At 34.0% G+C, this 26,841-nt stretch overlaps 1 protein-coding gene across 3 annotated transcripts in view; it reads right to left on the reverse strand.

Annotated features, from left to right (window-relative positions):
- The window catches only part of LOC120775652 (relaxin receptor 2), a 59,571-nt gene that overhangs the window by 20,292 nt on the left and 12,438 nt on the right, over nt 1-26,841 (reverse strand). For all 3 annotated transcript variants that reach the window (XM_040105908.1, XM_040105910.1, XM_040105909.1), the window contains exons 2-7: nt 17,827-17,981; nt 8,295-8,645; nt 6,962-7,076; nt 6,350-6,421; nt 5,684-5,761; nt 3,855-3,926 (exon numbers count right to left, since the gene is read on the reverse strand). In XM_040105908.1, the coding sequence (XP_039961842.1) occupies nt 3,855-3,926; nt 5,684-5,761; nt 6,350-6,421; nt 6,962-7,076; nt 8,295-8,645; nt 17,827-17,896 (758 nt within the window). In that variant the 5' untranslated portion in view covers nt 17,897-17,981. The remainder of the gene's footprint in view (nt 1-3,854; nt 3,927-5,683; nt 5,762-6,349; nt 6,422-6,961; nt 7,077-8,294; nt 8,646-17,826; nt 17,982-26,841) is intronic.

Here is a 26,841-nt window from a genome sequence, read left to right on the forward strand (position 1 = left end):
TGACGGTATGTGGGTGTGTGTGTGTGTCGGTGTGTAGCTGACGACTGCAGTTTCTACATTTCGCTTTTTATATTGCACATCTTGAGGCACGTGCAATTTGTACGGTGCACCGGTGCGTATGAGTAACACACATGCAATTTGCGTGACAAAATAAGTAATATAGTATGTTAGGTGGGGAAGTTAATTACTTCTCCAAGTAATAATGGCGTTTCTTTAGCATTTATGAAAAGTTTTTCCTTCATGATTATGCTAATTTGTGTGCTGCTAAATAAAAGTTGGCGCTCATAGAAATTAAGAGCAAAGTCACAAGGGATTTCCTGGTAAAATTTAGAAGTAGAATCACGTGTTCTACCAACGGTACAGAATTTGTTTTACTGTGTATTTGCAGAGCTAAAGTTTTAACATAAATTAGTAGATTGTTGGCACAAATTCTGAATTTTTATGATAGTTGAGAAAGCACAAGAACTGAGACACATAGAAAGATTTCTTGGAACTAAAATTATTTTATATCAAAGTATGAGCATGAAATTACTCCTTTTAACTTGTATGACAGAAATTATAAGCAGCAGAGAAGATAGCTATGGAGAAGTTAAAATTATGGCGGCGCTTTAAAAACAATTCTAAACAAAAAATCTTTGAAAAATACTGGAAGGAACGCAGAGACCACACTTTTTGAACTATTTAGCTCTAAAAAAAATTATATTTTCACTGCCTTAAGGAAAAACCAGAACAAATATTTACTTCCACTGCATCGAAGCTATAATACCATTAAAAACAAATTTCGATACAAGGACTTGGTTTTGTTTGATCAGTTTGTATGGCAGCTACATATATGCTATAGTGGTCCGATCTGAAAAATTTATTCGGAGAATGTGGCGTTGGCTTAGACAATAATTTATACCACATTTCGTAAAGATATTTTGTCAAATAAAAAGTTTCCATACAAGGACTTGGTTTTGATTGATCAGTTTGTATGGCAGCTATATGCTATATCGGTCCGATCTGAAAAATTTATTCTTATGGCTTAGACAATAATTTGTACCAAATTTCGTGAAGATATTTTGTCAAATAAAAAAATTTTCCTTACCAGGACTAAATTAAGGGTCAGTGTTTGTATGGCAGCTATATGCTGTGGTGGTCCAATCCGAACTGTTTCTTCAGAGATTATACCATTGTTTTAGAGAATAATTCACACAAAATTTCGTGAAGAAATGTTTTCGAGTTAAAAAGTTTTCCATACAATGAATTGATTTCAAACGTTCAGTTTGTATGGCAGCTTTACGCTATAGATGTTCGATATCGGCGTTTCTGACAAATTAGCGGCTTTTCAGGGAGAAAATGATCTGTGCAAAATTTCATACCGATATCTCAAAAATTGAGAGAGTACTTCACCCATATGTAGACAAATGGGGAGTCAGTTCGTCACGCTGAACATTTACGTTACTATGAGCAAAAAATAGTGAGACTTTGTTCATAATTTTAAAATTCTTAATTTATTCTGCCTTATGGGTATTAAAACCTTTCTGACAAACTTTATATAACCTGTTTAGGGTATAAAAATTAGCAGAGTTCAACAAATTTTTGGCACAAACTCTCAAGAAGATCAGTTTTTGCAGCATTTTCTGCTTATCTTCACCACATTAGTAAATTTTCGTGATATTTAAAGCAATTTTTCGTACAATAAATATTGAATAGAATACAAAAAATTAATTTTAGCTCATAATTAATTATCAAAATTGAGTCACAACTGCATCTCGAGGTCTCAGAGTGACTGAACTCCATAATAATTGATTAGTTTGGATCTATCAAACGAAAAGCTTGCTGAAGCTGCGATGAAATAAAATAATTGTGCTTCCTTTTAAATAATCGTTTTTAATAAATACAGCAAATTTGAAAAAAAACGCAAAACAAGAGTCTAATTTGCTTAAGTAAGCCGCATTAGTGCAAATTATCTGAATATGCTAAGCATTTGCAAGCCAATAAAGCTCAAGAATATGTAGAAATCAACGTAACATGTTCGCTAAGAGAGAAAAAAAACAAAAAAGCAAGGAAAAATGCAAATGGAAGAAATACTTTTGTACAACAGAGAACACAAGTTGCTGGGAAATAATATCTTCATGGCTAAGATACGTTTGTGTCTGACATTTATGACTACGGAAATGGCCGGCGAAACACAGCAGCAACATCTAAAGACCTGTACGTGTGTGCGCAATTGAAATTGCAGGCGTAGTTGCAGAGCTTAAGTAATGCAAAGGCGGTCTATAAAAGACAGGCGACACCACGTAGACGGAAACATGAGCGCAATTTATACCGAACATTCATATTATTGCATACAGAAATGCAGCGCAGGATGAAACCAGGCATTGGAATCAAGTCCAGCCACAGTTATGAGCCGAGAATTTAAGTTAGTAAGCATTTTACTGCCGACTAGTGCGTTTAGTTGGCCTTAAAATGGCTTATAACGGACATTTATATGCAAAACACTGTCGCCGTTTATGCAATTACACAAAAATGCAACACCCACCTATGTATAGCACACAATATTTTGCGTATATTTCATGTCACGTGTGGTTTTTCAATGAAAAGTGCAGGAATACACGCTCGCCTTGCACTCATTTCACTTAAATGGCGCACATTTGCTGCAACTTAAGTCATAAACGGCGTAATTCGATAGTGTTATCTGTGAAATGCCACATTTGCTGCAGCGTGCACACACGCTTTCTGGTATTTTACTAGCGCGATGCGCCATGACGTATACGTAACTTTCCACTAATTAAGCGATTTCACCACAACAACAGCGGCAACAACGCTTTGTGGCACACTTTTTATTAATTAACCATAAATATTGTACAACAACAACAATATGATTGGCACAACAACAGTGCCAGTGCCGGCGTCTGCCGCGCTTGTTAAAGTGAGAAATCAAGTATCGCGTGCAACGTGGAGTATACGTAACATTCACAGCGCTGGCGCACGTTTGATATATAAACCGCAAACTTGTACGCATGTAGTTGTGTAGGTGTCTGATAGAGCGTACACCGTTGTAAATGCCAAAAGGACACATATTTTACGCATAATTACCACTAACGGTGCGCTCTAGTGTCTGTGTGTGTGTGGGTGCTTGTGTTTCATTATGTATGGCAAAATGAAAGGAACCACTTGTAAAAGTAAAGAAATGATTAATAGAGTGTATGCAAAGGCACGATTTTACGGTTAGTTGAAGCTCATTTACTTTTCATATGAGTGCCACTTGAGCAAACACTTTTGACTAATGAGGCAGGCAAAATGTGTACGCAACTAATATTAATTATTTGCGAGGAAGGCATATTTATGCAAATTTAATGATAATATTCGATGCACTAAAGTGTATATTTTTTAATTTAAAATTAAAATATTATGTTCTTACGTTTTTGAATAATTAAAAAACATTGTAATTTGTGACAAAAATACTTAATATAAATAAATATTCATATACCCATTTTTTTGAATTAAATTTATAAAAAAAATTGATTTTTTTAGCACACATTGAACTTTAAGAAAGTTATATAAACAAATAAAAGATTAAAAACTTTGCTATGAAAAATTAAAAAAACTATATTTTAAATATATTTTAAAAAACGCTTTGAGTTAAATTGTTAAAAAAATTATTTTCATAAAATTCAATGAAATTTACATAAAATATGAATTGGATATATAAAATTTGTTTTGAATTAAATTTTGAAATGTTTTTTTTTTTTTGTTTCAGAAATATATTAACAGAATTTATTTGAATATTGCAAAAGTTACGATAAACATTTTTTAAATGCCAATAATTTTAATAATAATATTTTATATAACGAAATATTTATACTCACAGCGTTATCAGGGAATTTTCCGCCGAAAATAAATTTTCCGATAGGCTGGTGATTTTATTCTCATCCAAATAGCTTTAAAAGAGGAAGAAATTAATTGAAATGCGTTAATGTAATGCGCTAATTTATATGTAATTAAATAATAAAAAGACTATAAATAAAGAAGGTTGAACATATTTTATTTAAAAAAATACAATAAATTAAAAACTAAAAAAATATATATTTTTTTTAATTTAATTGTTTATTAACAATTAAAAAAAAATTAAATTAAAAATTAAAAAAAACGAATATATTTTTAATATAATTTCTTTTTTTTTAAGTTTTTTTATTCTCTATTCAGAAAATATTTCAAAGATTTTTTTTAATTTTTTATTTACTCAAAACATATTTAGTAATGTTTTATTTATGGTCGGTGACCAGTTGACGGTAGTTGCAATGTTACTGCCGAACCCGCTTTGCAACGTAGAGGTGCTACAGTCTGTGAAGACTCGAACCTCAAAAGCGTGAGCAGAATAGAAAAGGAAGCTTTGCTACGCTCTCCTTGAGATGCCAAAGGTCCTATGTCGTCGATAAAGACTAGGTCGAGGGAAAAATCAAGTAAGGAGGTGTTGAAAACAAAAGCGACCTATAAGGCGACCTGAAAGTCTATGAAAGGCTTGGCTGCATGACCAACCGGACGAAGGAGGAAGAAGAAAGGTTGGCTTGGGCTAATTGCAGCCAAAAAGTCAGCGATCCGTTGAAAGTCAAGCAACGGTGCCAAACAAAACAGTGAAGGTCTTTAAATAAATTTGCTTAGAGCAAAAGTGGTCTCTGTCGAACTCATCCCCAACTTATAGAGCATCGGCTATGATGTGGTTTTAGTTCAGGAACCATGGATAACCTCCGAAAATAAGGTATCTGGATTAAAGTCGTCGACATACTATACCTACTTCCCGAATGCAACAAATAGGGTGAGAAATAAGCCATATTGGTAAAGCAAAGTATGCAGTCATCTATTGATCAAAATTTCTCTTCAGATGACTTGACTGTAGTAGCTGTAAAGGATGGCATGTATCATCCTTGCTTCCTGTTACATGTCTCATGACGGTGAAGCGCCAACAGTAGAACTCCAGAGGTTGGTGGACGCGACGGATAAAGCAAAACGACCCCTGATGATAGGCGAAAAAGCAAATGCGCACCACACAGTATGGGGTAGCAGACAACCGAGGTGAGTCTTTACTTATCTTTATAGTGACAATATAATATATATTGGCCCTACCTCGAAAAACATTATTTGTGTAACAATGTATACTAGCAAAATAATCACGAATTGGGAGGTGCTTCGCACACCTTCGTTTTCTGACCTTTCTCAGCCCTCAATAAAAATATAATCTTCAGAAGTCCTAGAATACCAACTTAGATCTACATAGGAAGATACTAATAGGGAATTTAAGTATACTAGAAAAATGTGACTCAATCTCTGCACTAGAGGAACGGACAGTCACACTCACTAAAAGTCTCAAAAAAGCGCTTGCCTCCGATACGACCAAAGGATAGACCGAGGCCACCTGGGTGGAACAAGGAGCTCGGATCGCTCAGCCGTAGTGTCAAAGAAAAAATATGGTTTATATTAAAACAAAAATCAAAATTACAAACCTTGTACGTACATAACTTAGTAAAACTCAACAAAATTTGCATTCATGTTCAGGTGTAGCTCAATTTCTTGCATATAAAATTATTAAATTTGGAATGGTATGGAAGAAAATGAAATACACCTTAGACAAAAAAATTGGCAAAAATAAAAATCAACGGTAACCATTAGCGACTTGAGTTTCAGTAAAAGTTATACTTACAGCGTTTTCAATGGTATCTCAGAGAGTCTTCGGAATGCGTATGGCGCGAGCTGCTCGATTGAACAAAATTTTAGAACACTGAAAAAAGAAGAAATAATTTTTTAAGAGCGAATGCAAAAATAACTATTTTATATAAGTATAAGGTTCTAAGGTCGGAGACCCTATAAGGTATATACATATGTACATATATAAATGATCAGTATGTTGAACTGCGTATACAAGTCTCTCAGTTTTTAAGATAACGCTTTGAAATTTTGCAAACGTCATTTTCTCTTCAAGAAGCTGCTCATTTGTCGGAATTGCTGATATCGGACCACTATAATATGTAGCTGCCATAAAAACTGAAAGATCGGAATCAAATGCTTGCATGGGAAACTTCCTCATTTGAAGATATATCTTCACGAAATTTGACATGGATTACTGCTTAAGGTAATAATATAATCTCCGAGAAAATTGTGAAACTGCTTCCTTCCATACAAACTAAACACATAGTTACTAAAATAAATGCAACTGTGAAGGGTATATTAGCTTCGATGTGAAGTTAACGTTTTATCTTGTTTAAAAGTAATTCAAATTTTTTTGATACTGTCCGCAATAATAGTTCCGTAATAACTGTTAATTTTCTACTGCGAATAACATAATTTGAATAATTTATTGCATACTTACAGGCTCTCAACCACTGGCAGCTGTGCGAAAAAGTTTTCGTCAATGTTTGGGAAATTATTTCCGGTTAAATCACTGCAACAGGAAGTATAAATATTCCCTTAGTAAATATTAATTGATAAAGGCAATTTAATATGACAGTTAATGTGTTAATTAATTTTAATATCAATAAAAGCGTGCTACAACAAAAAGAATATGGATATAAAATTTAATATGCTTCAGCACAAAAAAGGAAAAATATTCATAAAATTATGACAAGCGAATATTTCACATGAGCGAGCATTGCCTGGCTGCGCAGTGACAGGAATCAAAAGTTTCAAAAGTTATTTAATAAAGAAAAACTTAATTATTCGACGTTAGTCGAGTATTTTTTCGTTAGTGGCAAAAGGCATTATGCGCATGATAGGCAATTTGTGATGCTCATCCCGCAGTAAGAGTGTCACAAGCACACGCGCGTGAGTAAAGATGTATTGTATGTGTGTATGTAGAAGTGTATGCCTCACGGCTGTGGCTGACACTGCAGCTACAATTTGTACATAAATAGTTATAAGTGTAAGCGTGTACGTATGTATGAATTTATATAGGCGTATATTTTCATTGGTGAAGTATACTCACAGCATTGCCAGCTCCGTGGCGGGCAGATTGGCGGGCATTGCCGTTAGCTGCTGGAAGCGACATAAAATTTCATCACCGCGACAAAGGCAGCTGAAATTGGTGCTGTTGAGCCAATCTGCGAATGAGAAATGTGAAAATGAGTAAGGAATTAAGAGAGAAGCAACGCAGGGAATACTTGTAATAATTAAGTCTAAAGAGCAATAAGAAAAACAAGAAAAAAGGTAAACTTCAACTGCATCGAGACCATAACATGCTTAACTGAAGCATTTTTTGCAGCATAAAAGGGTATAAAAAGATCTTTATATTGATTTTGATCGAACAGTTTGTATGGTAGCCATATGCTATAGTAGCCCGATCTGAACAATTTTTTCGGGGATTGTAACCCTGCCTTGAACAATAATCTATGCAAAATTTCATGAAGATATCTTTACACATAAAAAGATTTTTGTTACAAGAACCTGATTTTGATTGTTCAGTTTGTATGTCAGCTATATGTTATAGTGGTCCGACCTGAAGAATTTATTCGGAAATTGTAGGTTGTAAGCCACACAAAATTTTGTGACGATATCTCGTCAAATAAAAAAGTTTTCCATACCAGAACGTGTTATTGAGAGAGCAGTTTGCAAGGCAGCTATGTGCTATAGTGGTCCGCTCTGAAAATTTTGTCGGAGATTATGTTATTATCTTGGAGAATAATTCATGCCAAATTTCAGATCTTGTTGAACAAAAAATTTTTATACAAAGGCTTAGTTTTGGTCGGCCAGTTCCTATGGCAGCTATAAGCTATAGCAGTCCGATATCAGTGATTACGACAAAAGAGAAGCATCAGAAGAAAAGAACGTGTGCAAAATTTTATATCGGTATCCCAAAATCTGAGGGACTGCTTTGCGTATCTACAGTTATACAGAAGCACGTGGCTATATCGACTCAGCTCGTCTCCCTTGAGGCTTCTGGGTATTAGAAACTTTGTGGCAAATAATATATACCCTGCTTAAGGTATACGAATGGCACTGGTCATCAACTCGCGGCAACAACAAAGCATCGCACGTTTCTCACAATAATTCCGGAAAATAAATTACCGAAAATATAGAGCGAAAAGTGTGGGACTACTTTTGCTAAGCAATTAAGTGACAAACTATCACTTAGCGCCAGCGCCAATTGTCTCAATGCCATTGCATGTGGCAAGGCAATTAGTGCCAATAACTGTTAATTTAAGTGTCACTCATACGACTTGCCAAACAGCACACACACTCCCAAAGGCACAGGCATACATACATACATACATACACACACATATAAAACTACAATCGTACAGCTAGACTCCGGCACTTACAGCAAGTCTCCACCGGCACGTCGTCGTGCCGCCCATATGGCTGCTTACGAAAGAAATGATCCCAAAATTTCGCGTCCACATCATTGACGCAGTTCCACTCATCCGAGGCATCATCACAATCCGCCTTGTCGTCACAGTTCAGCCGCTGCGGCACGCATTGCGCCGAAATATTGCAATGGAAGTAACCCATTGGACATTGGTCCATTACATCGGGCGCTATAATTGCGTCGGCTGGCTCATTGACCGCCGCTGTCGCCAGGCCAGTGCTCACTGTCACTGCTGCTGTTGTTGTTGTGGTGGTAGGCAGCGTTAGCGGTAGGAATGTTGTGGCAGGTGTGGGCAGCAAGCAAACTGTGAAAGAAAATGAGTTGAAAAATCATTAATATATATTTTGGAAGTGTAAGAGGCGTTGTTAATGCTGAGAGGACAGGATTGCATGGTATTTGGGTATAATTTTCGTTAAGTATTGACTGTAATATCTTTCAGTTCAACAATTTAAATACGGACAATATGTAAAATATGTAATATGCAAGTACCTATCTATACATAAACTGTTCATAAGTATACTATTTTTGAAGTGTGTAATACAATTAACATACTTAAAACTGTGGTCACATTTGAACATTTAATGAAGTAATACATTGGTTAAGGCAGCACAAAAACTGTTTTCACCCGAACTGTTCCTTTAACGTATAAAGATTTTTCGTTTTCTACCTAAAAATCTAATAATTTTTAAATCTTTTAAGTTCATATACATATATTTTGTAAAATAAACTGTTCTCACTTTGTAATTTCTGCAACAAAATTGGAAATAAGTTTGTTAAAACCAAAGCTTAGTGGTTTTTCGATGACGCCGTAGACACAAAAAAATGTTCTCATTAAAACTGTTCCCATTTTATAAACTCGTCTACACAATATTTTGACAATTATATAATCTCTTATGTTTAGGAACAATATGTCTCGCAAATAATTTGTAATATAAACTGTTCTCACTTTATAATTTTTGCATTTATAACAAATTGTTGGAAAAAATTGGGATTGTTAATAGCAAAGAGCAGTGGTTACTCATTCACATCATAGACACAAAAAACTGTGCGCAATAAAACTGTTCCCATTTCATAAATTCGTGTACACAATATTTTGATAAATATAGCTTCTCTTATACGTAACGGCGTAAATACTTTGTCATATAAACTGTTCTCACTTTATTATTTCGTTGGTAACAATGTCAAGGTCGGCTAGACTGAAATATATACCCTTTAGAAAACAATAACAAAAACAGACATATCTCTAGCAGTGAACAACCTCTACATAATACGTTTAGATTTAGAAGAATGTGTCCCGTTTAGAGGCACACCAAAATACATGCATTCTAGAAATTTCTCTTCCGGCAAAAGAAGAGTCACACTCACTCAAAGCGCTATTCGGTCAACTCGCAAAATGGAAGCTTTTCCGGTTTTCAACTAAAAGTGACCAACTAAAAACTGGCAACTTCCCACTATCAATTACAATTACTCACACTTTCTACATCAACACACACAGTGGCGCGTTTCAATAACTTGTCGCTGTGAGTAAACAGCATTGACAAATGTCGGCGCCCCCATGTCAAGTGACCACGCATCCACATGGAAGTGCCGCATCCATCACACGCATGGCACACGGCCAAACGCAAATTCCAGACGACAGTGCGACGCTGAGCGCTACGAACTCAGGCACTACTCGCCCCCTCCGAACGAGAGTGAGCAATTGAATTTCTCAGATGTGGTGGCTTGAGGCCACAAGCTTTTAATATTTCAAAATTTATTGTTGTAGTAATGTATGTATGTTGTAGTGGTAGTGTAGCTGCCTGGATTGATACACAATCGTTTGCTGCACTTTCACCCGCCTGACGATACATTTCGAGTGCGATGACGTTACCACGCACTTGGAAAATTCTTTGTTGTCACAAGACCGTGAACATTGGCTACTTGTCTATTCTTGTGGTTGTTGTCACTATTTGCGATTTTGCATTTGCCGCTATTTGACACTCCTCTTCACATATTGCCGGGGCTGGTGCCGCTCGTGCGCTGAATGTTAACCGACACGTGTAACGCCATTTCGTTTGACTTGTATTGCTAGCCTTGCTTCTCTCGGTCTACGGTGTTTGCTTTTTGTGTTTCTACTAATGCGTTTCTTCTTCCATTCTTAGGTTTACTTGCGGATTTCTTGATAACAAGCTCTATTCTGTTGCCACCTATTTTTATAGTTTTGTTTCAATGTATTATGTTTATATTTTTCCACAATGACGTATTCAGTCCCGAAACGTTTAATATATTGACAAATTTATTTCGGTTTATATCCAAATCGGGATTTTGACATTTCGAGTTTTCAATATTTCGGAATCATATCGAAATCGGGATCTTGATATTTCGGGATTTCAATAATTCGGGTTTTTTGTTTTTCGGGATTTCGATATTTCAGAATTTTGATATTTCAAGATTTCACTTATTAGCGATTTCTATATTTTGGGATTCCAATATTTCGGGATTATATCGAAATCGGATTTTGGCATTTTAGGAATTCAATTTTTAGGTATTTTGACATTTCGGGATTTTGATATTTCAGAGTTCGGGATTTCGATATTTTAAGATTCCAATATTTCGATATTTTGTAATTTCGAGAATTTGTAATTCCGGGGTTATATCGAAATCGGGATTTCGATATTTCGGAATTTAGATACTTCGGGATTTCAGTCATTCGAGATTTCCATATTTTGGGATTCCAATACTTCGGGATTATATCGAAATCGGGATCATCAATTTTTACTCTAAAGAGCTTAACTAGAATTTTGCAGACGATTTATATTTTTTCTTAAGTTATTCCAAGAATACCCGTGTGTTCAATTTCAAACTATGTCATAAAAAGTTTGCTTTTGAAACACAGAGCTTTTCTGAACTGTGACACTTGGATTCGGTACTTCCTACACTGTTACAAATGAGACACATTTGCCACTCACGCACATCCGCGCACTCAAGTCGCCCGCAGTCGCCATTTCTTCAGCTTTTATCGCTTTCTGCTTTAAAGCTGCAGCACTCGCCGCTTGGAATAATCGTGAAATATGTGCAATTTGCCTGTTTCGTGTTGTTGTCGCCATTTCTGCTGCGCGCTCTCCCTTTACACGTTGCTAGGTACATTTCTCTCACTGTAAAACCTCGCAGACGTTTACTTCGCCAATTTCTATTTTTTTCTTTTACGGTTACGTTTTTATTGTTATCTGCACTTTATTTACGTTTCCTGCATCGTTAGCAATCCCCGCCTTGTTGTTGTAGCTGATATTTTTTGCATTTCGATTGTTATTTTTGTTGGTTCTTTACTATTTCCGTGCGCGTTACTTAAATTTTTTGCACTTTTTTATGTTGTTGCTGTTTTTACACTTTACTTTTATATTTTTTACCTTATTGATTCCGACGCAAATATCTTGTTTTGCCCATAAATGACCAAGGTCACGGTGTTTGGTCGTCTGATTTTCATTTCAACATTCTCCCTTTGCCATTTCAGTTCCCTTGCCTTATTTATGCATTAAAATTGACTTTCTCGACAATGCGGGCAGCGAGGCACATACAACACAATTATGTCCACAAAAAATAACAAAAACAAAAGGAAATTGGCGTAAACGTGTGCGCAATAAATGCCGTTGCAGGTGAGCTCGTAAAAGTATCGACGATTTTAATGACCGGACTCTGCATTGAGATGCTCGCTGTCTTTGAAAATGAATTAAGACAATTGGCTGTGCAGGATTAGTGTTGGAAATGGGCATAAATTTTCATCAAGACGCTTATTGAGGATGTACAATACAAATGCGCTTCTTTATGACAGTAAAAGTAAACTATAGAAATACACAGGCTTAATTGAATAATATTCCGCAACAACAAGGTTCGCAACGAAACCAATGAAGCGTCTAATTCTCTCTCTTTATTTCTCTTTGAATAGTCAAAATAATAGCGAAAAAATTAAAAAAAATCTCAAAAACTTGTTATAATAAACAATATCTTAGGGTCTTGGTCACACACAGTCCAAGTCTAGGCATTCCAATTGAATATAGAAACGAACCAGAACAATTTGGCAATGCCAAAGTAAAAAATTGCCACCACAAATTTGGACCGAATTCTTAAACGAAATCTATGAAACCATAACCAGACAAAGTCCGCGCTGATAGCTTTGACTTCAGGCTGCAACGCTTTACAACTGCCATTCACTGTGTAGCACACCTAGAAATATTTTTGGATAACTTTTTAAGACTGGGAAATTACCATGTCTTCTGCTGAAATTGTTCCTACTACACCCAAACTTAAATAATTCAAATATTTGACTCCATCTTTCATCCTGTTTCATGCTTTACTAATTCAAGAACCATTTGTTCCCACGACGATTGGTTCCACGTGACCGTTCGTAACCGACCCTGAATTTTACTTCGTCGAGAACTGCAAACTAGGCTTAGCAAGCGCAATAAAATAAGAAGCAAGTTTAAGACGAAAATATCCTACATTAAGCCCTATTCAAAATCAATCGAAATATAAAAATTTTGCCTTTGAACTTTTCTTTCTGATATTTTGTGATGAGATTTTTTCCATCGCCTGAGCCAGTTATCATTAATTTCAAATTTCTGAAAGAAACGTTGCCAATATAGAAGAAGAGGAGAAGAAAGAAACATTGGAATCCGTAGGCAAGGTCTAGGTTCACTTTAAACCCACAAAGCAAAAAACTAATCGCTAATTTTTTTTCATCCTTTAGTAGAACCTTAAGTGGTAAGGTTTCCCAAGAATGAGGGAAGTAAGTATTCCAAGATATCAAAGCTATACGACAACTCCACCTTAGCATAACATCATAATTTCTTTATATTTCTATTTTTATACTTTTGCAATATATTGCTACAGACTATAATACAGGGTGCCTCAAAATTAAATTAAATTATGATGTATTATTTTTTTAGTTTAGCTTTCTTCGCCTAACGGTTGTTTACATCACCTATAACTTATCGAGATATATGTATATCGAGTTATGTTAAATATAATAAATGATCAGTCGAGACGATTTGAATTCCAAGCGGCTGTCTGTCCGTCCGTCCGTCTGTCCGTGCAAGTGAAATTAGATATGCTGCTAAAACTTGGTACACACATTCCTTGGCGCCCAAGAGAGGTTGTTTTTGCAGATGGCCGGGATCAGACTTTAACTTTCAAACCGTAAAAGTTATATCAACCGAACTCGCTGAGCAAAAGTCACTTTAGCATCTTAAACAAACATAGGGCTTTATAGGAGTAGTTATAAGGCTTGGACAATGGGTGTTGCATCGCCCGTCTTTAAGTGAAATTCTATATCTCAGGAACTACTTGATCGATTTTAACCAAATTCGGTGTGTGAAGAGATCCAAACATTCCTATTAGATCCTGTGAATATGGAGGATGCAAAACCTAGTGACAACCATGTCTACTTGCCATATGATAAATAAGAATACAACTTTGCATAAATTGAGCACACAAATTTTTTATCTTGCGCCTAAAAATCACGAAATCGAACTATAACTTGTGCCAAAATTGGGTAAAATCAGGTCAACACTTCTCTTAGCTCCCATATTTCTAGCATAAGTATTTTCCAACTTCCGCTTCATTTTATACTGCATCTATCGGTCAATATGTAATAAACAGAATTAATTACAGAAATTCAGAAATAATCTCTTTCTAATAAACTGAAGGACTTTTCCAAGTTTTGGTTCTTGCAATTTGCAACAGTCTGAAATTTTCGGCTATACCCGAACTTAGCCATTCATTAATTGTTTTAATTTAATTTAAGACGAAACCACTGACGTGGAAACTCTTTAAGGAAAAAATACCCTTGAAAAATAAATAAAAACCGCTTAAAAATAGGCTCTCAAAATAATACTTTCAACGAAAAAACAGTGTTGAAAACTGCTCACAATTTTCCCACTACCTTCGGTTACAATTGCGCTCATGGAAACGTAATGTGTGAAAGCAAATATATTGAAGGCAATGTGTAAAAAATTAATCACTTTTAGCTATTTACAAACATTTAAAAGGAAGCAACTTGTGAAAAGGCATAAAAGTGCGCGGCAATAACTGAATTAACCAGTGTCAATAACACGGTGGGGAAGTAGATTTTACTGCTTGAACAACCGCCCACCTGACGCCCCTCAACTCGATGTATGTGGCATTAGTATTGTAATCACACAGCCCTCCCCGCGTCGACACCAACCACTGCCGACCGCTGTCGCCCACGCTGGCGACCACAAAAACAAAAATAAACTTGCGCTTGTGCATCACGTTTTATGATCTGTAAATAATTTGTTGCTGTTGCTGTTGTTTTTGTTATTTTTTCATTCATCGTTAATAACAGTGATAAACAAAAACACCCGTGTTGCTGTCGTCAAAACAACAATTGCAGCAAGAGTGTTGACAGCGGCGTCAGCGGCGGTGGCAGTGACAGGGTCATTACGAACCGAGCAAAAAGTAAATAAAAAAAATTTCGAAATTTACAAAATAACTGTCCGTATTTATGTGTGCGTGCGCGTGTTTGCTTCATTTTCTTATCGGTAGGTAATAAAATATATTTTTAGACAATTATAAAGAAGTTCTGATTTATATCTTATACAAAAAAATTATTTATTTTTGTGCTCAACATTTTCCTGATTTTGTTGCTTGTTTTTTGCTTTTGGACATTTCGCGCACATCGATTCCCCGGCCGCTCTCGTCTGCGCTCCGCCGGCTCATTAAATTTATATTAATCGATTTTCGGTGCGCATCGTAATGCGAAAATATGCGAATTATTCGCAGTCCATAAATTTCGCATTGGATTTTCGCAGGCTTACATTGCACTCGTTGAGTAAGCCCAAAAAAAATATATAATAAATAAATTATGTATTGGAAAGGAAATGAAGTCATAAATTACTTATTTCGTTAAGAAGAAAAGCAAACAAAAAAGGTGGTGCGCGATTTACACTTGTATTTTCCGCCGCCACGATTTTTGTGCAAAAAAGGAACACACAAATAAAATAAATAATAAATTATGTTTAAAATTTAAATAGATAAACCATTTTAACAATTACAATTAATGAACTTTGGATCTGTAGCATACATTTAGGATCACGAAAATATGGTTCTTTGTTTGTAACAAGGCAGGAAACACCTGAGACCTTCTAAAATATATATATATAAAGAACAGCATGACGAGCTGATTCGATTAAACCACGTCCATTCATGCATCAAACCGCCTATCTATTTTTCTGTGTGAAAATACGCGTACAAGTACCTCAGTTTTAGAGTTATCAAACCGAATTTTTGCACACGTACCTTTTTCCTCAAAAACCTGCTCATTCTTCGGAACCGCTGATAACGGAACATTATAGCATATTGCTGCCATACAAACTAGTCGATCAAAATCACGTTCTTGTATGAAAAACTTTTTTATTTGACAAGCCATCTTCATGAAATTTGGTGTAGGTTATTGTCCACGGCTACACGCTACAATATCCTAAGAAATTTTTTCAGTTCGAACCACTATTGCATATAGCTGCCATACAAGCCGACCATTCCAAATCAAATTCTTGTATAGAAAGCCTTTTCAGTTTCGAAGATATCTTTACCAAATTTGGCAGAGATTATTATTCAAGGGTACGCTACAGTCCCCGAATATATTATCTAGATCTGACCACTATAGCATATAGCTGTCATACAAACTCACCGTTCAATATCAAAATAAAGATCTTTTTATACCATTTTATGCTATAAGATATGCAACTTCGGTGCACCCGAAGTTCATGTTTTTCTAGTTATTTATACTCATTGATTTATCAATGCACTCATATACTTCAAAAACGACTTCTTAAAGCATATTTCAAAACTAAATTTTAATATGTAGCATACATTTAGGGTTAAAGCAGTTAACTTAGAGCAATCCACTCTTGATTATAAAGACAAAACATGATCAAAACTTTTTATCCTGATCGTAAAAACTCACTAAAATTGCTAAGAAACTAAGGTACGGTGCCTAAAAGTATGCAACAAAACAGGAATTTGCTTGCTAGGAAGAAGAGAGCGCCAACTTCAAGTGCTTATATAAGACACCGTTTAAAAAACGACTTGTTGACTCAAAGCCAACTGTCAAAAGAAAGCCAGAGAGGTAGTATTACTTCCGTTGGCTTCAAGAGTGCATGCCCACTGACTTGCCAAAGCCGCCTTTGCCAAGCGCCAAACGTAAACTTAATTTGCGATTTGATAATCGCAGACAATGTCAGTTACCTGCGGCATGTCATGTGCCACCAAACGTAAACACACACAGACACATATATACATATACTCCTTCTCACAAAGTGACACTCTTCATTAAACTTTTGGCAGAGTGTATCAACGGCAGTCGTGGCTTCGTTGAAACCGATCGTTGGATCAAGTTCAACTAGTTGAAGACGTGCGGGTGGCCATGAACTTCGATTAAACAAAATAAGCGGAATTTATGGTATTTATTTTAGCACTGAGTTTTCGCTTATTTTCAATGAGAACTGATCGTACATTTGGGTGTACCTGAATTTCGAAATATAATGTATTAATTGAGTATTTTCATTAGATTTTGCAAGAAGAAGCACAATATTATGTCAGCTGTAACGCTCGAAAAGAAAAAAAAACGGTGCTTTTATGCAAACACATACACCACAAAATTACAAATCACAACGTGTCCGACTACTTGGTTAAACAAAGTTGAAACAATAGTTGCTGTATGCATATGCTAACTATTATTTCAAAGAATAACGGTATTTTAGCAAGCTTTTTTAGTTACCACGCCAGCACAAACCCAGTCCTTACACATAATACGATGTACATATGTATGTATGTATGTATTTCAGGTGAAATTGCATTGTGCGCAACTCAGTGGAAGTACCGTGGCCGAAAAAAGTTCAAATAATTTATGCAGCCGACTGTGGGCGTCTGTGATATTAAATGTCATGCTAAAAGGGATTAAAATAGAAGCGCACAATAAAAACTCAACCCAAAATTGTAATTAAAATGTTAATGGAAAAGCTAGCAAACATACATACACATATACTCAGGCGCACGAATATGTCTATATGTGTATGTGTGTGTGTGTGTATTATAGAAAGCATTCCCCAATGCTTACAACTAATACTGAACACAATTTACCGTTATTCAGCATGTTTAATAACATTTTAATTACATTTTTTAAACAGAAAATTACTGCAAACAAGTTTGTAAGTCCGCTTATTAAAACAGGAGGCAGACACGCACACACGCCCATAAAAGCGCAACTCTTACAAGTACTTAAAAATTAACTGTGAAGCCATCAAAGCACGAATAAAAATTCTTTCGACGACATTTAAAGCAAAGAAGAGGTCAGAAACTTATGTAAATTTACTTCATTTCACTAATTGACGTTTGACGTGTTAGAATGTTGTGAGCGAAACTGCTTTAAAAATTTTATTGAATATTATAAATTTATGTATAACAATAAAAAAAGAAAAATTTTTACTTACCAATTGCCAGCGCCACATAAACGAAGCGAGTGCTATGTTTCATCACAGAAATAATTGTTAGGGACAGCATTAAACCGGTTCAGATGTGCGAATGAGCGAAATTTAAGCTCAGGCAATGCAACACATTTTTTTATTCACTTTAGTACTTCAACTCACTGAAAGTAGAAGAAAGTAGACTTAATTTAAATAAACTTAAAATAGTCGAAAAAATTTTAGTTTAAAATTAGAAAAAAATATTAAATAATTAAAAAAAAATGTTAAAAAAATGTTAAAAAATGTAAAAAATATTTTCTAATTTTAAAAATGTATTTTCAGCAAATGAGGTTTTTTCAATATTTAGAACTAAAAAAATAAGAAAATATAATAATATATTTGATTAAAAAACATATAAAAATAATAGTTCGTAATTTAATATTGTAATTTCATTGAATATAAATATTTAATTTATCTTAATTAAACGGAAAGTTTTTCGATTTATGGTTAAAGAAAATTAGAAAAAATACAAAAATTGTTAAAAAAATATATTATAATTTTAGAGTAGGTTTTTTTAACAAATCTAGTATTTCATATATTATTTAGAACCATAAAAAATACAAAATATATTTTTATAATTTATTTAAGTAAGTTAAGTAAAAAAAGTAATATTTCGAAATTTTAATATTACCTTTTGCACTAAAGTAAGTTTTTTTTATTATTTACAATTATTAGATTGTTTAAATATGCAATATGTATGTATATATGTGTATATGACTTCTTTAATTTTCAAAATTTTATTTGTAAAAAAGAGCAAAAACTTTCGGCTAATATTGAAAAAAAAGTTAGAAAAATATTTTGTATTTAATTATTTAATTAATTACAAAAAAAATTTAGAAAAATATATTTCGTAATTTTAATGCTGCTCTTTTTCACTAAAATATATATTTTTTAATATTCAATGTATTATTAAAGTGATTAATTATACAATATTTTTATGATTTATTTGAATTTAAAAATTTAATTTTTCTAATTAATCGAAAAATTTTCTAAAAATATCTCATAATTTTAGAGTTGGTTATTTAGCTAATATAGGATGGTTTTATACTTTGAAACTATAAAAATAATTTATAGAAAAAATTTATATAATTAATTTGGTTAAAACAAATATTTTTAAATAATATTTCGTAATTCTAGTCGTTTGTTTTACTAAAATAAGATTTTTTATATGTAGAACATGATTTTAAGAAAATTAAATAAAATATTTAATTAAAAAAAATTAATATAATTTAATTAAATAAATATATTTAATTTAAAAAAGATTAATATAATTTAATTAATAATAATTTAATTAATGAGTATAATTTAATTAAAAGTTTTTGTGATATTTTTAGAGTTTATTTGATTAAAAAAGAAAAACATTTAATAATATTTCGTAATTCTTTTCTTTACTAAAATAAGATTTTTTATATCTAAAATCATTAGAATGATTTTAAGAAAACTAAATAATAAATTTAATTTAAAAAAATTAATATAATTTAATTAATAATACTTAAATTAGCAAAAAAGATAATTAACAATTATAATTTAAATAATAACAATTTAATTAAATAATTTTTTTGTATAATTTAATTAAAAGTTTTTGTTTTATTATTTTTTTGTTTATGAAGGTTCTTTCATAACTACGCAACCAAAATTATTTTCAAAACTATTCTCAATTTTATTTTTTTATTTCTATTAAATTTGTGCTTTAACGTTAACATCCGCTGGTAGTTTTGTTTTTGTAAACACAACAACATTTAGTCTAAAATTTGTTCACAAATTGCCTCAACGGTAAAAATAATAAAAATCAAGGTCAATTACTTTTCAAAATTCAATTACCGCCCATTATATGCGCTATTCACAAATGCTACAAATTGTTAATTATTCCATGGCCTTTGCCAAGTTAGCCAAAAATATATACGCAAGTAATAAAAGTTAGATTAAATATAAAAATGTTCTTCCGCACAAATATTGGCAAAATACTCGCACTTCTGCCGACGCACACACACATGCACTTACATTTTAAAATTAGTTGCCAATTTTAATGATTCTTTATTGGCACACACATACACAAAAGCTGCCACAGACAGCGCAATTGACGGCAACAATGTCTAATATTACTATAAACTGAATGAAATTCCATGTACACACACACACACACACAAACATGAGCAACAATTTTCTAAATATATGTTTATTGACAGGCAAATGTGCAAGCGTATTCTATAATTATTTCCTTAAATTTAGCGCTTCTCTAGTGACTAGAAAGGCCGATTTGCACACAAAATTGCAGTGCAACAATTTCGCCGCATTTCGCTTGCATCAGCGGCCGCCGGGAAATACGCGCACATGCACACGCTCACGCATACACAATTAAAACAAACGCACAGCGTCGCCGCTGTACTCGCCACCCCCTCAGCACAAAAGTAAACAAAAGTAAACATGGAAACTATGCCACCGGAACATTGTGCAACTACTTACACACACACACTTATGTACATGAGCGGCGCAGCGGTAAAGCAATTGTTTATGTATTTATTGTGAAGTGAGCGCTGCTCGCCGGCTCATCTGCAAGATATCGCATGTGTTGCTAGCAAATAATCACATCAACGGCAACATTTTATAAACTACAGTGTGCCACATAAGCACACAAACACTACACACACACACGCATACATGCAAATGCTGTTTTGCACGCACAAATCGCTGAGGTTTTTCTTGGCTTTTTTTGGACTGCGCTATTTTTAACAATTTATAAAGCATTTTTGTTTAGAATAATTTTTCTCAACTATTTTTATTGTTGTTCTTGTTGCAATAATCATTTGTACTTATTGTGCAAAGCAATTATATTTACTTGTAGTCTGTTTTTAAGCATTTCAGCGCGATCATTTGTTGTTTATGTTTTTTATTTTTTATTTGTTTATAATTTGTTTTTCTTGTTGTTGCTCAAATTTTGTACTTTTTACATTTTTTTGATATTTTTTATTTTATTTCTAATTTATTTATTTATTTTTTTTTAATTTTGTTTAGTTTTAAATTTTTCTATTTCCGTTTTTTGATTTTATTTATATTTTCTATGTAGTTTGAAGTGTTTTTATTACATTTGTTTTTTTGTTGTTTTTTTTGTTTTCTTTAGCTTTGCATTAACCTTGACAAGTGAGTACAAAATATACAAACTAATTGTTGGAAATAAAATTTAAAATTAATTTGTTGAAAATGTCCTATTTAGCAAAATAACACATGCAAGGAATAAAATATGGGTAGTCGAAAAAGTGTTTTCGTATTTTGTCAATAGATGTCTATATCAAGAAACTTGTAACCATACATACACACATATATAACCATTAATTAGCTAACGTTATTCCCGAAAATCAGACTGACAGTTTGACATGGAGTTGCCAACCCGCATGACCACGAGTAAAGAAAGTTCGAGCAACAGTGCTGTTGAACGCTTCAAGCAACCCAGCAAACAGTAGTGCTGAAAAGTGGAAGCTTCGCAAAATATTTGAAGAATGTGACTAAAATAGTTTATTCTTTCGAAAATCGCGTAAACAGAACATTTTACTTAATATCTAAACAAACAATTGTTTACATTGCAAAAACTGAATGATACGCCAACAAACATATTTCAATATTTAACGGTAGTTCTGTGGGTATTTAAGAATGATTAAGTACTGAAAAGAAAGTATGCAGCAGGTACGCACTTGACTGAAAAAATTCAATCAAATTATTTAATCTAAACAGGTATAAACATTAAAATTTTCTAACTGGTGTTGCCACCTATTATTTTATTTAAATATTTGCATGTTTTAAAGGTTTAAAAAAAAATAATAATATATAAGAAATTGCAAAAAATGTAAATTTTTTTAATTTCTAGAGTTGCCACTTATGCATTTTGTAATTTTTTTTTGTAATTTAAAATCGAAATTCAATGAAATTATTTAATCTAAACATAGTATAAATATAAAATTTTTTGAACTGGTGTTGCCACCTAATATTTTATTTAAATATTTGCAGGTGTTAGAGCATGCAGTTTATAAAAAAAATAATACTAAATACTTAATCAGTTACAAACAAAAAGAATAATTATAACTCTTTTTAGTTTTTGGAGTTGCCACGTATGCATATTTTCAATTTTAAAGTTAAAGTTAAAAGAAATAAAATACTGTCGCAATTTATATAAACGTAAATATGCACACAAAAGTTTAAAAAATTGAGTTTCCAGCTTTATGACAGAGTAGGGTTGCCACTTAACCTTTTTCAAAAAAATTATTATAGATTTTTGGAGTTAGTAAGCGAAAAAGTGCAGGAAAAAAAATTCTATAAAAATTGATTTTACAGTTAGATTTTAGAGCAGTGTTGCCACTAAACTTTTTCATTCAAATTATTATTCACTTTTGGAGTTACTAAGCGAAAAGCTGCATGAAAATAAAAAAATACATATTTTAAAAATTTATTTTACAGTTATAGTTAAGAGCAGTGTTGCCACTAAATTTTTTCAAATTATTATTCACTTTTGGAGTTACTAAGCAAAGAGAGAGGTGCATGAAATTTTTAAAAATTGATTTTCAGTAATAATTTTTTTTTGTTTTGCAGTTAAAAGGGCATACAATTAAGAAATGCGTTTTTTTTTTAATTTTCTTTAACAATTTTTTAATTCTAGAAATTTCATGCACAGCTGCCAAATGTTTGTTAGTTTGGTCAACGGCCGACTGTTTGAGTGTTACAATTAAGTTAATAATCAAAATAATTTCTCTACTATCTGGTATCGACTACCAACTTAATGGCCCGTCGCCCAAAACACACACCCCTAAACACATCCCAAATATTTGATTGGCAACTGTATGGGGTTTTTATTGTTATTCTCTTGTACATTGCGCTTCTTTATTATTGTTACGAGTAACAAATGCTTAATTGATCTGTTCGCTCGTAGGCAATAAAACAATAAACAATTGATTGAATATTTGGGTGGCATTGATTAATTGAATTATTTATTGCGAAATTTGAAAGAAATAAACTAACAGTGTTCAGTCGGCATATGATATGCGTTCCACATGCGATTATCGGGCAGCTGAATTAGTAGTAATTCTAGCATGACAATTAGAAGCGGCGCAGTAGGAGCGCAATTTGTCTAAATGTGGCTTTTTGTGATTGTGTAAGGAGCGCGTTGAACTAAAATAAGCACTCACATAAGTAATACAACTTCCGCTTCGTCGCTTTCCTTTTACAATATATGGCGCTTCATCCTCATCTTGGCTACAACTAAATAATAGACACACATTTCTAATGAGGGAACACGCAGCGCTCATTAGAGCTTATAAATAATGTTTAGCAGACCACTTCTTCTAACTATTGGCCTGCTGCAGGGGAACGCTTAAAAGATTAAGAGATTAGTCGCCAGCTACACGTGCTTGCGCCTACACAATATTCGCGGTCGACGTTCTGGCGTTCGACTGATATGTTGACTGAAACACCGGGTTCTTTTAAGCAGTTACACACACACCCGTACCCACAAGCACTTCAGAGTTTATTAAGTATGGCAATTACTTTAGCAGAATGACCTAATAAGAATTAATATCAGCATAGCCTCCTGGCAGCGGGATTGACAAAATGACACTTATTTCTTAGCTATTGTTGTACATAATTTGGCGGAAGCTGACATACAGTTAGTTATTATAGTCTATAAACACAGTGAAAACTTCGTTGTCAGTCAGAGTAGCTACTCAAGTAACAATACCGTATACCCTTCACAGCTGCATTTCTTATACTATAAAAATATCTTTATTTTGATTTTGATCAATCAGTTTGTATGGCAGCTATTACGGTTTACTCAGGGCTAGGAAGACCTTGTGGCAGCACAACTGATGGTGGTTAAGAGCTTCTTGAAACGGGTACCTCCCATTGATGGTAGATGCGCCTCCGGGACTCTGTACTGGTAACGAATAAAACCGGTTCGGTGTTGCTAGGATTTGTGGGGAGGCCGTTGCTGACGATGCTAAGGTACCTCTGAATTTGCTCATACACGGTATTCAGAAATTTTCCCTCGAAATGTGGAGATAAAATTTCAGATCGATATTCCAAAAACCGAGGGAGTAGTTGTCGTATATATAGATGAACAGATAGACGGTCAAAACTAAATCGATTCAGCTCGTCTCGCTGATCAATTATGTTATCTGAATGTTACAGAAGCATTTTTACAAAGTCACTTCCATGATATCGAGTTCAAGTAATCAGATCAGGCCCGAATTTATAATCGGCATAGGAATATCACCTCCGCAGCTTTCTCTTTCTCTAAAACGTCAACACACAATTCGAGATATAACGATAAGCATTAATATCTTCTGGATTCGTCTTTCGCTATGTACACAGCAAATTGAGTATTTTTTTCATTTCGACCAACAAAATAATATATATAACAATTGAGTGCATATATCTTTGCCAAGATTTTTTTGGAGCAATATTATTCACACACACACACATACACACTCCAACTAACTGTTCGCGTTACTTTATATGGCCCGCTGTTAAGTGTGTTTTTATAAGCAAAACGACAGCAGCTCGTACGTCAAAAATATAAAACAGCTTCCCAGCGAAGCTGAAGCAGAACAAACACCTGATTTCTACATTTGCCTTGCTAGCTGCACAGCGCCGTTCGGCAATCACAACGTCGCAACTCAAATACAATGATTTTATAATTGTTGCTGGATTTCCACACACACATGTATGTATATGCGTACGTATGCCAGGCACAATAATACATATGTAGATAAATAGATATTTCTATTTTCGCCCACTTCGCGCAATAAACGATATTAAAATGTTTTCGCCGCTTCGCCGACCGGTATTTACATATCTGCCTGAACTGCCTGGACTTCATTAATGATTAGGAATTCCTATTTGAAATTGCGAATCTGCATTCCAGCGCTATCTGCTGAGCTGTCTGCGTCTCTCACCGCTAATTCACATTCGCTTGGCCTTTGCGGCTACGTAAGTTGTTATTTTTGGTTAAGACTTAATCGTCGAAAACAACAGCGAATCACGCAGGAACTCACATGTTTGCCGTGTTTATCGCTTTATCTATGTGTGCGTGTCTTCATTTATACGGTATGTAAACAAAATTTATTTAACAAAGTATTTAACTTGCGCTGCCGACGTCACGAAACGACCGAAAAAATTATTTCTTTCAAATTATTTGCTGAATGGTTGTTGAAGTTAATTTAAGTATTTTAGGTGTGAAAGTGGTCTTCCAATGGTATACTATTTTTTTGAAATTAGATATTTTTTCTAAATATTTTTAGAATTTGCCAAGTCATCAGCAAATTTAAGGTGTCTCTTATAGCAATGAGTATTTTTATTAATACTGTGGACCGTATATAAAAGAAAAACAAACAAGTAAGGAATCAAAGCCAGGGAAATACCTTAATAAAATGTTCCCTGAGATTCCTTAAGGTACCTCGCATATCATCACCAATCTTATGGAGGAAAGTCACCCGGATGTTATATGTTTGTTACATGAGTGCTAGGTCAAGTTTTCGCCCAATTTTATGCATTATAGACACAAAGACACACTGTTATCAGTAAAACACGCTTGCTCATTAACTTTGAGATGACTCACATGTTGGCCGATATATACGCTATAAAGTCACTTAGATGTTCGAAAATCGTTGTATTAGGTATATGGGAGCTAGGGGAAGTATTGACCCGATTCCACTAACTATTGCAGGAAAAGGATTATGTCTGAATTTCAATTATAAATCTCACACATTGACCGATATTTGCAGTAAAAATTCAACTATAGGTTCCGGAGTCCATATTTTTCGGTGCAGAAGGGCTAGAACAGTTTTTGTTGAATTTGGACAATTTTTGGTCCTTAAAATATCCGTGTTAAGCACTATATTATCCAACCAGCCATGTACAAATTAATTCTTTATATCCTCTTTTGTGGTGGTGACATTTGTACCTTGCTCCTCCAGCGTCCGTTTGTTACATACACAGCTTCGTCTGAGACTGCCCGGAATGTCGATACTACCTTAGAGCAGCTGTGCGATGCACTTTTTCTAGTGCTTTCCGTCGCTTATTTTTTCTGGTCTGCCCATAGCTCTGCTCCATAGAACAACACATTCAATGTTGCCTTTCCGCAGCGTGTTGGATGTTTGCCATGTAAGTAAGCCTATAGACTAACCTTACACCCAGGTAATTAACAATTTTCTGTGTTCTTAGAGTCTATGTTGCTGTCCTCATATCTACTATAATCCTAATATGCTTCTTTGTTAGCAGTACTAGCTCATTTTTTGGATGGCAAGTTTAAATCCTCTGACTCGCGCAGTAATGTCGTCTGCTTACACGACTAGGTATGTGTGCTCGGGTATATCGAGGCTTAATGTACCATCGTAGCTCCGGTAGAAACCGGCATGAAAGCAGGCGTTAGACATTTCTAATAGGAAGTTTGGGCGGTTTTCGGCTTATATCTTTAGTACCTTTGCTGGTATGCAAACTGGTCCAGCTGACTAATTTAGGTCTAGTTTTCTTACCGCCGGTTGCAGCTCGATAGTAAAAAGCGGCATGCCGACTTCGTTGGGGAATTGCGTCGGTCTTGTTTCATCGCCTCTTATTACGTGTTTAGGAAATAATGCATTAACAATTTCGTCCATTTTATGTTCATTTAAGTGAGGGGAGTGGTGCCCTGCACAACAATTTTGCACTGTAGGCCCCACGGATTCATGTTTAAGTCGTTTCGAAGCTTTGTTTTTTCTGTCTATACCTGTCACTCCTTATTTATTTACGACTTTCTAGAGGTTTTAACCTCTTTCCAAGCGCAAAATTCCAAATGTAGGCAACATTCTTTTTAGAAAAATTTGTAAATCACTTTAAAATCGACTCCGCTATCACCAAATGATTCGTTATTTATTGACAATATTATAAAAGATTTAAAAATAATAAATATCTAAAAATTATGTTTTATTACAAAATAATAAATAAATAAGTGCGAATATTCGCAGT

This window comes from Bactrocera tryoni, chromosome 4 (genome assembly GCF_016617805.1).
Source record: "Bactrocera tryoni isolate S06 chromosome 4, CSIRO_BtryS06_freeze2, whole genome shotgun sequence".
Classification (NCBI taxonomy): Eukaryota; Metazoa; Arthropoda; class Insecta; order Diptera; family Tephritidae; genus Bactrocera; species Bactrocera tryoni.